We start from the raw sequence: 12767 nt of genomic DNA, 5'->3' as shown, positions 1-12767 counted from the left end.
AATATATTCATCTGATATGCCATTTTCATTGAGCAAAAAGTCCAAACAAACAGTACAAGTCAAGGGAAAAGACTACTTTCACCTGCATGGAAATTAAACAGCAAACTTGGTCTGTTAAATCTTGAATGAAGTTGTTGTTGTTGATACCAAGGAGTATCATAGAAGGTCCACAGGCCCACACTTCATAAGGTTATTGCCTTTTAAATCCCAATAAACAAGAGCAATTGTCAGAGAAGGAACACTGAAATCAGCCGAGTCCAAGCATCTTTTGACTTTTAGTATTGCCATTTGCAACAAACCCAAAATTCAAAACCAACATAACATAATTGATTAGCACAAAGTCCAATCACAGTCCAAGCATCTTTTAGGCATTTGAGGTCTTTGATTTTGGAGTCTAAAGAGAGAGAGAGATTGGTATTGATCTTCCACTGAACTTCGTTATGTTTATTGGTGTATCTTGACCTTCCTCCTCCATTTTCTTCTGTTTCTTTTCAGTTCTTGATGATGATATTTGCGATTCTTTTTCTTCGTTTTGAAGAGTTTAGAGAGAGAGGGGGGGTTGCAGAGAAGGTGTTCTTGGTCTTAGTGTACTTTTAAAGAGGTCAATTGAAATTACTTAAATAGCCCGAGTTTTATGAGTTGCAGTGGCGACGCAGTGGAGGTGCCGCTGCATATCGTACCCCTTCTCCAGGAATTCCTGTTCATAAACGATCGTCGTTTCATTCATGCGAAGACAGTTCGCCCCTGCCCGATTTGTCATGCGAGCAGCACTTTGTTTCTTTGTTTGGTGGCTTCTTGGGAGTAAGCTAGGCTCAGAAGTCAGAAGTAGGAGTCCTGATATTCTCAGAACCTTGAATAGATCAACGGAGCACGCACAACTTCCTCGAATTCGGAAAACCCGCGAGAAAATCAGCAAAAACATCACTAGCGCTGCTTGACGGGGCTGGACCTTACAGGCCCCCAATTTACACACAACATTATGTGGACTATGGGTCTCACATCCCAACTCGGACCTTTCAAAATTACGAGCCAAGAGGCCCTGCCCTGTAGGCTTGGGACCTCCTTACCCAGGCATCTTAAGCCATCTAACTTGAAAGGGATTTTGCCCCAATGCATGGCTGTCAACTTCTGTCATATGCCTGCATATACTGACAGAAAGACCTGGAATAGCTGGATTACTGATGATGAACTTGATCCTGAGAGAGGGAGGAACCCCTTTTCACTTGAGCCCTTCCCTCCATAAAAAGGGGCGGCATGACAGAAGGGGGTGGGGGGCACAAATGGATGAGAATTTTGAGGGGGATGGGATTTTTCTGAAAAGAGAGAATCATAAAAAAAAAAGAAAAAGAGGAATATACGCTCGTTGATAAAAGTTATATAGTCTGACATTCTTTACAATTTCTATGCTAACAAATATTTGGCTAATTTAAACATGGAAGAGTCATCCACCAGAGGCGGGGAACTTGCGTTGTCGGTGTGCCGAAGAATCCAAGCCTCCAAGGAGCCTCGATCATGAAGCCAGTCAACTTATTTACTTGATGCGGCTCAACCCAGTTTTGGTGTTTTTAGACCAGACTCTTATGCTAGTTGGGCTCACGTCTCAACTATACATGTAGTGGTACTGCAACTTCAAAAAAGACCTCGACGTGCAACCTTATGAGAACAAAAGTAAAACGAAACAAAGAAACATTCTTTGTTACTCTATTAATGAATTTCTTGTGATTTCTCCATCAATAAAAGCTAATAGTCTCTCCAAGACCTAGAATCATTCCAGACAAATTCTCACCTCTTCAACTAAACCGCCTCTCCTAACCCATAACCATTCTAGACCAGCTCACGCCACTAAATTTAAGTAAGGAGAATCAAGAATGGTAAGAGTCACGCTTTAGATAAATTGAATAATTAATGAGATGTAAGTTCTTCAATGCGATAGGTCTCTATCGCATGTGGAGATGGAGGATTAGACATGCTGAAGAAGAAGAATTATTCTTAATTTCTCATACCAGTGCCAGTTTTAGTAGCGAAACTACACTTATGGATATGAAATCGGTTGGTGGATGTGGACATTGGTAAGAGTTCCTCTTGAAGGAAATTAGTTCAGTTTCCCGCCTAGTTGGCTACTTGTAATCTGTAATTTCCTTCGTAATCTGTAATTTCCTTTGTTACTTATTTAGAGAAACAAGAAATTGCCAAGGAATTCTAGTTTTTGACAGCCTATATTGCTTTCTGTCCAAGGCTATACCAAATGTTTCGAGTTAATTTGACGTGCTGGTATAAAATGAAGCGTGTGTCTTGAAAGCTTGAGTTACAAGTGAATTTGTTCTTCACCCTACACTCCTATTCAGAGTTTGCATCCTGAATTTTAAAAGGCTGTGAAAAAGAAATTTCCATAAACACACAAATTTGGATGTGAATGGCTTCAGGAAGATACTTCATCTCAGTGAAAAAGCCACCTCCCGATTACCCTGATCTTAAAAACCAAACATAAAATGAACATATGAACATGCTGAGCTACATTATCTAATAATAATGCAGGCATCCCAAATCAAAACGATCAAATATCACACCATATTATTTCACATTGCAATAATATCATTCATGTTAGAGGTGTGTAGGATCCCTGGCACTGATCAACAGGATTCTATACATCTCTAACAGCTTATTGAACACATATTCAAAAGCTACAACAAATCATATCGAAATCGATTTCCATTCGATAAGAGATTAGGTTGCCCAAAGAAAGCTAAAAGTTAAGTTTCTGTCCAGCAAAGATCAGTTGACAGGTATCTTTACAAAGCACCTAACCAGATTTCTTGATGTAAGAAGCAAGCTTCGAGTGACAAGAAGACACCCTAAGCTAGAGAGGAGGGGCGTGTTAGTTATTTAGGAGATAAGATAGTCTCTATTTCTTTTTCAAACTCAGAACCTTATCTGTATAAATATTCACCGAACAGTCAATTAAAAGATGAATTTTGTTCATCCAGCTATACTTTTCTAACTCCCAATAATTTTCAAAAAGCAGAGGACCCATTGTTGTGAACCAAAACGAGGACAAAATACACGAGACAATTGATCAGATTCCAAAAGAAAGTGAAATTCCTAATCTCCAAGGAAAAAGAAAAAAAGAAAAAAGAGTCAGCATCAAACATGGCTCAAACCCAAAAGAAACAGACAAGACATAACCACCCCCATCAGTCATCATATCCCCTTCCTAAAATCAACAAGTCTCCTTGACATTAACACATGATTGCAGTCACTGCACTTCCAGCAGTAAAACTCTCACCTCCAGGGCTCCAAAATGTGAAAAAAGACCTCCAAACTGTAAAATAGTTAATGACATACATATCTTTCCTATAACTAAAATTGCCATACACATTAACCATAATTTCAAATCAAAGAAAGAAAGAAGTAGTCTTAATTTATAATGATAATATAACCTTAGCTTCCTAACTTTGATTTTAAGGTTATTACATTACAAGATAACAAAAAACTTATCTCATAATACCAAAAACCGAAAAAAAAACCCTATAAACTAAGATTAGCCCAAGAAAAATAACGACAAACCTTCTAATTTGAAAAAAAAAATAGAAGAAAATAAAAATTAGACAGCACAAGAAGGGCACCTGATCAAACCATTCTCATTACAAGCCGTACAGGATTTAAACCCAGCTTTCTCTATATACAACTTATGACTCCCACTACATTGACCACATAAAATAAACCTATAACCACCACACACGTCACAAACACCAGAATCCACCACAGGCAATCCTTCTATAAATTTCTTGAGCTCACCTGATTCGTTTAACTGTCTGATTTCTTCGGCTCCACCCATGTATCTCCCTCCGATAAAGACACGTGGCAATGTCAGCTTCCGACCACAATTACCACGGCCGGAAAAGATCTGATTTAACTCGTTTAAAAAACTTGAGTCCATTGAGAGATCTCGTTCGTCGATTAAAACGCGGAATCCACGTAGGATAGATTGCACGGTCTTGCAGTCTTCAAATGTTGAACGAACCACACGTAGGCTTGTGTAGTAGACGACAATTCGTTTGTCGGCACCCGGGATTGTGATAAGAGGTTGTTCTTGAAGCGGTGGTGTTGTCGTTTTGTTATGAGCTGGAGTGGCATTGTGTTCTGGCTCGGATAAGGACAATGAGAGGGAGCGGAGGAAGGTGGTGGCGAGCCGGACCCGGTGGAAAATGGAGGAGGATTTTTTTATGGGACTGGAGGGATGATCCTCTATGCAAAGATTTTGGATATCTTTGAAAGTGGAGAAAGAGAAAGGAGAAGACGGGGTGTCGCGAATCTTAACTGTCGATTTAGCACGCGGCCGCCACATCGAGCGGTGGAGATCTGAAATTTACTCTATTCTTTCTGGGTCCTGGTAGATTTGAGAAAAATAGAAACAAATAAAATGGGTGTTCTTGTTTTTGTTTAGTTTCGGGGGTTTTTTTAATTTTTAATTTTTGGTTTCTTAGGCTTTGGTTAAAGAGAAGGTGTTTTTTGGGACAGAAGGAAGAGCTGCAAAAGCGGGTGATGAGGGTTTAAGAGAGACAGAGAGAGAGCGAGAGGAGGAAAGAAGGGGAGAGATAGAGTTAGGCGGTGGGTTAAGGTTGTTGAGAAGGGTAAATAAAATTTTTGTGCTGTATCTGGCTTTGGTCTTTTAATGGAGGGTTTAGGGGGGTGACTGTTTAGAGGCGTAGGTTAGGAGATGGAATGATTTAGCCTAATTATAGGTGAAAGGTCCTCGTTTGTTGATATAGACAGCATACTTTTCTCTTCTTCTTATTCTAGGGTAATACTGTAATAATCATCAATTAGAGATTGAGAGTCCTTTTCCCTTTCTGTTTCGTCTGGGCCTGGTTAAAACTCGAGTCAATTGGCCTCTCTATGAGGAGGTTAGCTAGTAGGGAGCTGATTGGACATTTTGCTGCTTAGCCTGTTGTCTTTAATATTTGCTGTAACTTGTAAGAAATGTTTGTACCAATGACATCAATGTGACACTTATTTACTGTCTAAATTTGCTATGAACTGATAACAGTAAATTAGAGTGCCAGTAAAGGGAAATGGAAATGGAAGAATAAAAATCAATTCATATTTTCATAGTGAGAGCATCAGCCACATTTTATACTCTATTTTATCTTGTTATCCTGTGTTTTAAAAAATATTTTAAAAAAAATATTTGTTTATTTTGATGCGATGGTGTTATAAATAAATTTTTTAAAAAAAATTAAAATTTCAATACATTTCTAAGTAAAAAAAATACTTTAAAAAATAATCACTAATATAATAACAAACAACTCAGTAAATCACAATTAAAATCCACTGTCACCTAGTCAAGACTCAAAAGTGCTAAAGCTAGTTTTTTTCCCAGCACACCAACTTCCTTGAATTATCTTAACTTCATTTTAAATGGCATGGATGATCATTGATCTTTTAATAGGATGTTTAAGAGCATGGTTCAATTGTTTTTTTTTAATATTTTTTTATATTTTTAGATCGTTTATATATATTAATAGTAAAAATAAATTTTAAAAAATAAAAAATAAATATTATTTTAATATATTTATAAAAAAAAAACCGCTGCTGCTGTCCTAAACGCACCCATAACAGTTCCACAGATGATCCCTTTATTAGCATCCACGGTCTAAATTTGCATCATCTTTCACATGTAAACACTTGCACTTGCCAGGACGACCATTTCCTTGGTAATAAGTCTGAGGGGCCATGGAAATTTACTGTTGTGGAGACGAGGCGTGATGGATAGGCTGGTTACCAAAAGCTAAAAGCGTAGTGGGTGTGGGTGGATTCTGAAAAGTTTCACGTTGTGGCAGAGAAGAAAGCGAGTACCTAAAACAACTGTGCTTGACATAACATATAGAAATAACCTTGAGCAGTGTGGATTCTTCTTCTTCTTCTTCGTCTATACATCCCAATATCCAGGATGATTTCTGATTCCTTCTCCATTATGTATGAGAAATGGTATTTATAGAAGAAATAAATTGACAATATGATTTTTAAAATAGCAAATTTATATTTTAATATATTTGATATAAAATTATTTTAATAATTTGATATGACCTGATTAATCTAGTAGATTTAAAAATAATCCGAATAAATTTTAATTAATTCAAAATTAAAAGATAAAATTAAAAAAAAATATTAAAAAATAATAATATAAATCAACCGAATTGAAGTCATCAAACTTGTGACTGAATAATTTCAAAAGAAACAAACAAATAAAATATAAATTAAAAAATATTATTGTAATGAGTAATATTTGATAAGAAAAAAATGATGTTTTAACATTTTGTTTATCTTTTAACGTGTAGAATAATCATTGAAAAATCAAATTTTTTTTTTTTTTGGTTTCCCATTTGGAGATGTGATAGTGCTGCATCGAAGCTGGCGAAAGGGTTGGTTCAGGATCCTAGATCTTGTTGACGTCCCCAAAACACAACAAGTACGGCGACGTATCTAGAATTTATCTGGACATATTCTCGCATTCAGCATGGTACTTGTTCTGACTGTTGGTGGAAGAGAGAATAATTAAATGGGAAGAGCGTGGATGTCCATGGATGATTAGATTTGAGCTCGATCCTGGACAGATATCCAGGGAGTGAAAACCAGCTCATCGGCATATGATCAGCACAGGGCCATGTTTCTTTGACTATATAAACATCTCATCACATGCTGGGAAATGGACTCTGGTGCTTAATTAGTACTGACAAGAACAGGACTAGCGTGGCTTGCTCTGTTCCTTTATTGTCAGGGGCATACGTTGAAATTACAAGGGCATATCACCTCATCTCTATCATTGATTGTGAATTTCGCTTGGGCCTATTGCCGATAAATCTTTTTAGCTTTAGTTAAATTGAGTTCAAACGACCCATCCAATCTCGGTTAGCTATTGTTGTTGGAGATTACTGCATAAGCATGAACTGACAAACAAAACACTGAAGAGGCCTCGCCCACGTACGCTCAAACTTTGCAAAGAGAGTTGCAATTTCACCATAACATTTAAAAAATTGGATTGAGATTCTCTCATGTTTGAATGAAGATTTTACATCATGTTGCCCAGATTTAAAACTTTTAAATTAAACAAGAAAATGAATGCTCATTGCTGGGACTAAAATTTAGATTTTAAGTTAAAAAGAGTGCTATAATTTTGTAATTTGTATTGCAACTTTTATATATATATAGATGCATTCTAATGAAGCTTAGAAAGACTTTGCTTGGACTTGGGCTCTCTTTGCACATGATATTGGGTTGTACGAGTGTTACCTGCGAAATAATACTCTAGTAACTAAGTTAGTGGAGTGTTTGAAGAGTGTTATTTTTTTCTTTCTATATCATAAAAATTTAAAGAGAATAATTGCATATATATATATATATATATATATATATATATATATAGTTATGACTGATAAAATTCATCCGCTTTCTTATTTGTTTTACCTTGTTTATATAGCTTACCTTATAAAAAAACATCATGAGTATGTCATCATACATATGTTTTATGTTGTAATAATTGAGTGATGCAAGTGAAATGTACATAAAAGTCTAGTATGTATAATATCATATTCTTCTTGGCATACAGGTAGTCGATGTAAATAATAATAAACTAGAGAGAGAGAAAATAAGAAAAGAAAGAGAAAGAAAAGACTGAGTTGTTTGATTAAATTAAGTCCAAAAGAAATCCAACCGAGCCGAACATGGATTCTGGTGGGTTTTGTTTGACCGGATCAAACCAAACCCCATATTAAGCTAGATCTAACCATGGTCAAATTGAGTTTAAAGTAGGCTTAGTTGAGCTAGGTTTCACTTGGTCAAACCAAATCCCATGTTGGGCTACATTTTGAGCATGAACAAACTGAACACAAAGAAAGGTTAACCTAAGCCCACAAGCTTCGTTGAAACTTCTGCTACATCTTTTCTTCCATATCTTTTTGAACCCGTGCAGTCACATACAAAGTAATGCTAGAGATAAATTTTCGAGGATTTAAATTCATGCGGGTGAGAATTGGGTGAGAATTAATAGGCAAAATCAACAAATTTTATGATGTTTGGTAAATAATTTATAACATAATTATTTTATGGACTTGCATTGAATAAAAAAAATAAATACAAGGAAATTATAGAAATATTAAATAGAATATTTTTTTTATAAATCATAATTTTTGTTGAGTTTTTTTTCAAATAAAATTCAAAAAATAACTAATAAAACATTATTAATTATTCCTCTATCACCATAATTTTTTTGTTTTGAGAAAATCACTTGGCATTGCTCCAGCCGAAATTCCTATTCAGGCCTGTGCAGTGTCCATTGTGTGGTGGGAAGACAAGAAGCAACCCAATGTAATAAAGTAGCAGTACTTATTTTTATTTTTTTGTTGGAATATAATGGATTTAATAGGCTGACAGAAAACAATTTATTTTTTAAATTATAAGAGACAAATGTCACAAGATGGGGTGGTGGCGCAGTTGGCTAGCGCGTAGGTCTCATAGCTAAAAGAGTTATCCTGAGGTCGAGAGTTCGAGCCTCTCTCACCCCATGAAATGTTTTTTTCTTTTTTCTTTTTTTGAAAAAGAAGCAAATGCTTATATATCTCCAATACATTTCTGGAGCGTGGCACTGCAGACGTGTAACAGAATATCCGGCAGACAACAACAGACAACTACTCTTATTTATATCCGGTATTAAAACTCCATAATTCGGCTTTTCATCTATGAGCCCATGGATTTGAGATGCATTTGTCCATATTCATGTAAACAGGACAAAATATTATATTCAGTGAGCTGGAATATGGAAAAGATTATTTTATTACGCAGGCCTTCTGTTATTACCAGCTCTCTTCCTAATTATTTACCCCCTATTTTGTAAGAAAGAATGTTCCTGTATTGAATTGACATGGATGTGGATGTGGATGTGGATGTGGATGGTAACGGTATGACCATTTTCGTTGAGTTATTTTTAGCATTCTACACATGGAGATATTCTCTTCTCTGACGGACATCATATACTCCAATCAGACCTCTAATTTGTATGATTGCGAGCAGAGTTTTCTTCACAAAAAATGGCTTCGGATCGATCCTGGGGGTGTTTAAGTTCACGGTGGAAGTTTTTTTTATAGATTTTTTCATCTTATTTTTAACTTTAATGCATTAAAATCATTTTAAAATATTAAAAAAATTCATTTAATATTTTTTCAAATCAAAGATAATTTTTAAAAATACCTAAAAACAGAAATATAAGTCGTGACAAACACCTTCTTATTATAACAATATACTTTACGTTACTGTTTATTTTTCTGCAGAATAGAACAAAAATCTACGTTAACAGAGGCAATTAAAAGGAAAAAAAATTAGAAACTCAAGTATGAAGTAGTAATGTAAGAATTTATTTGCAGTGTAAGATATTTTGGAGCCTAACTCGACACCTTCCCTCGTAAAAATCTTTAGATAGAGACCTGATCATCGATCTATGGCAAATTGCATAATATCATTACTGCTATTTTAACCTTTCTCCTTTTGCTTTAAACCTTAATTTCCATGACTTTAGGTGCGTTGACGAAGAGCCATGTGCCTCAGGCCAAAGTTTTTTTAATGAATTTTTTTATGTAAAAGGGCCAAAATTGTTAGTTTATGTATCTATCTAAAGTGACTTGCTGGATTAAAGTATACTATTAAGATGGAATTTTGCAGTTGGATCGTTCTAAAGTCATTTGCATCGAGGAGAATATTTTGATGCAAACTTGAATGATTATCATGATTGAAACAGGAACTATTATGAATTAGAAGAGGCTACGTGTGATAATAATGATGCCTGGAATCTCAAAATAAAATTTTATCACTTTTTTAATCCTCGAGTAAATCATAAATTAGCTATTATAATATTGAGAAATGAATTAATTAGCCCCCTTGATGAGAAAAAGAAAACATTTTTGAGATAAATTAATATTAAATTAAGCAAGGTTAATAATGGCCAAGGGACTATTAATTAATTTTTGAAATAAAGAGGACTAATTAAATTATTTCTTGAGACTAGAGAGACTAATTGATAATTTACTCCCCATGATGTGCCATCTCGACATTTTCTAGGTTGAGCATTATCAAGCCTATAAATACTAAGGCCTTTGCTTTGAGTTAATAAGATAAAAAAATATGGTAGTTGACTATCTTCCTTGTTATTCATGGCAAAGTACGTACAATCCCATAGAAGAAGTAGGCCTATTGTTTCGAAACACAGATCAATTAGGCAGCTATCCCGAGGACTCTTCTTTATGCGTATTTTTTGAAGATTTCTCTGATATCTCCTCTCCTATCCCATTTTCTCCAGTTTCTCTAGGTTTTCCCACTCATGTTGATGATTTGCCTGTCACCATGTCCCATCCAGAGGAACAGAAATATTCCCTAATTCCGGAGTCTAATATTACTTTTGATGATCCATTGACGGTAAGAGAAATTGAGGATATAAATGATTGGTTGGCGAGTGAGAACAGGGGTGCTATGCAAAACTTCCCTGGAGATGATGCAGGGAGCCTGCTTGTATCTCCACCATCGAGGGAGGCATCTATAGACACACTGACGAATCAAACATCCTTGGTTCTGCCCGGTATTGGCATGGAATTTGATAACCAATTGATGATTCTCCATCTGCTCAAGGCTTATGGAGAGGCTGCGGAGATGGAGATGAAAGAGTTAGCTGAAAAAATTATGAGTCGGTTAAAAGAGATGGCATGCCCTATTGGTTCAACCCTGGAGCGACTTGCTTATTATTTGATTCAAGCACGGGAAGGGGAAGTGGACTTTCTATGGCAAGAAGCAAGCAAGAATTATGAGGCTGCCTTTAAAGCATTCTATCAGATATTTCCCTACGGGAGGTTTGCTCATTTTACTGCCAATTCTGTAATACTAGAAGCCATCCCTGAAGAAGCTGACATAGTGCACATAGTTGACTTTGACATTGGTCAAGGTGTGCAATGGCCTCCAATGATCGAAACACTTGCGAGGCGAGGCAAAAGAATGGTGAGATTGACTGCAATAAAATGGGAGGAGGAAGAGGATTGCAGTGGTGTTGGTTCCTCGAGGAGTTTTGAGGAGACGAAAATGCGGTTATATGAACACGCACAAACATTTGGTTTGAGATTGAAAATGGAGGAGATGGACATGGAGGTTTTGGTTAGTGAGATGAAGAAGACAAAGAAAAGAGGTGGAAGAGGGGAATGGTTAGCCTTCAATTGCATGGTGGGTCTCCCTCACATGGGGAAAGGGAGGAGTGCCAGGAGTCTTGGGGAGTTTCTAAGGTTAGCTAAAGATTCAATCACCCTCAATACTGATGGTGGTAGTGGTACTAGGGGAACTATAACTATTGGAGATGGGATTGGTTGGGGCATGGAAGTGAAGGAGCAGAAAGGATACGGCTCTGTTTTTGCAGGGCAGCTGGTTCAGTTCATGGCGTTGATAGAATCAATGGACTGTCATTTCCCTGACCATCTAAGAGAAGCAAGAATAGCCATGGAATGCGTGTTTTTGATACCTTATGTTTCTTCTTCTTTTGGCTTGCAAATGTGGGATGATATTGCTAAAGAAAGCAGGGCACTCTCAGAGGTAGGGTTGGTGGCCTGGGAAATGAGAAAAGATAATCTTCTAGAGGCCAGGGAATTGATCAGAGAAACAGAAAGCTTCTACTGTGTGAACATCGAAGGAGTGAAGGAGAACCAAATGGTACTGAGCTACATGGAAGTTCCTCTGGTGAAGGTTTCAAGCTGGACATAAATGGAGGACACAAAACGAAGTACATACTTACCCAGAGGACACAGTGAAGGAATCAAATATTCATCATCTGCTTACAGAATTTTATAATTCTATTCACCATGTATAAAACAAAATTGACATGAATCGAATTCTTAATCGTTTGTTTCAATTGATTAATCAGTGATGATGGCGTCGGTTATCTTTTTCTTAGCCAAACAAAAAAACAAAGTTCGTGGTATGAGGTTGTTTCAGCAAAATTTGTGGTGAAATTTCCTGGTGTTATTAATCGGTTGCAGCATTGCAATGACATCATACATGAGCTATTACACGACTTTATACGGGCCAGTTTGTGCAGCATAAAAACACCACAGCATTTCCCCAAGTTTTTTTTTTTTTTGATAAATTCTTCTTTTTTACACAGCTTTTGGACACTTTTCTTCATTCTAGTGTTATTTTGAGTTTTTTAAATTGATAATATAAAAGTTAGATAAATCGGTGTTAATATTTGATTTAAAATCAAATTAGTTTCACAAAAATTATCGTTAGACAAAGCTTTTAACATGTAAATAATTCTTTTTATAATACAAATTGGTCACTAAAGAATATATCTAATTAGTGAATTTGAATGTTCATTTTCTTAATATATCAATATTTAATTCTTTATTCAAGTTATATATATATATAAAACATGGCAACACGGGGGTCATGAATATAATAGCCAATCAGGCTATAAATTAAATAGCCTAAATACACTAAACTAAAAGCAATTATATTCTATACGCGTGCTTCTCAGATACTGTTTACTTGTAATCGGCAGATACTGTTTCTCAAGTTTGTTCCTTTACCTCAGATAATGTTATCCAAAAATCTTTGAATTATTAAATGAGAAAGGATCAACTGTGGAAATAATCATGCAACTGCGCTTCTGTTTGTGCCCTGATTATGAAGCTCATATTCTAACGGTTCTTGCGGGGAATTTCTTCGAAGATGAGCTCAACCTTACC

The 12767-nt window shown here is 36.0% G+C and overlaps 2 protein-coding genes and 1 non-coding gene across 3 annotated transcripts; 2 read left to right on the top strand and 1 right to left on the bottom strand.

Moving 5' to 3' along the window:
* Positions 1-3385: 3385 nt before the first annotated feature.
* Positions 3386-4742, bottom strand: LOC7474997 (uncharacterized protein At5g39865). The gene has a single exon (XM_024608253.2). It carries the CDS (start codon positions 4343-4345, stop codon positions 3602-3604), a length of 744 nt encoding a protein of 247 aa, XP_024464021.2. The 5' UTR covers positions 4346-4742; the 3' UTR covers positions 3386-3601.
* A 3733-nt stretch (positions 4743-8475) lies between these two features.
* TRNAM-CAU (transfer RNA methionine (anticodon CAU)) lies at positions 8476-8561 on the top strand. Its single transcript is given in 2 exon segments — positions 8476-8513; positions 8526-8561. It is a non-coding gene; the product is annotated as a tRNA-Met (tRNA).
* Positions 8562-10170: 1609 nt separating this feature from the next.
* On the top strand, positions 10171-11784 carry LOC7454843 (protein NODULATION SIGNALING PATHWAY 2). The gene has a single exon (XM_002313198.4). The coding sequence runs from the start codon at positions 10171-10173 to the stop codon at positions 11782-11784; it is 1614 nt and encodes a 537-aa protein (XP_002313234.4).
* The last annotated feature ends 983 nt before the right edge of the window (positions 11785-12767 follow it).

This window comes from Populus trichocarpa, chromosome 9 (assembly GCF_000002775.5).
Source record: "Populus trichocarpa isolate Nisqually-1 chromosome 9, P.trichocarpa_v4.1, whole genome shotgun sequence".
Lineage (NCBI taxonomy): Eukaryota > Viridiplantae > Streptophyta > Magnoliopsida > Malpighiales > Salicaceae > Populus > Populus trichocarpa.
Note: the sequence above shows the minus strand (reverse complement) of the source record. Positions and strands in the feature narration are given on the sequence as shown.

Excerpts from the sequence above, each read along its gene's own strand:
- LOC7474997 (XM_024608253.2), bottom strand. The coding sequence starts at position 4,345 with ATGTGGCGGCCGCGTGCTAAATCGACAGTTAAGATTCGCGACACCCCG.
- LOC7454843 (XM_002313198.4), top strand. The coding sequence starts at position 10,171 with ATGGTAGTTGACTATCTTCCTTGTTATTCATGGCAAAGTACGTACAAT.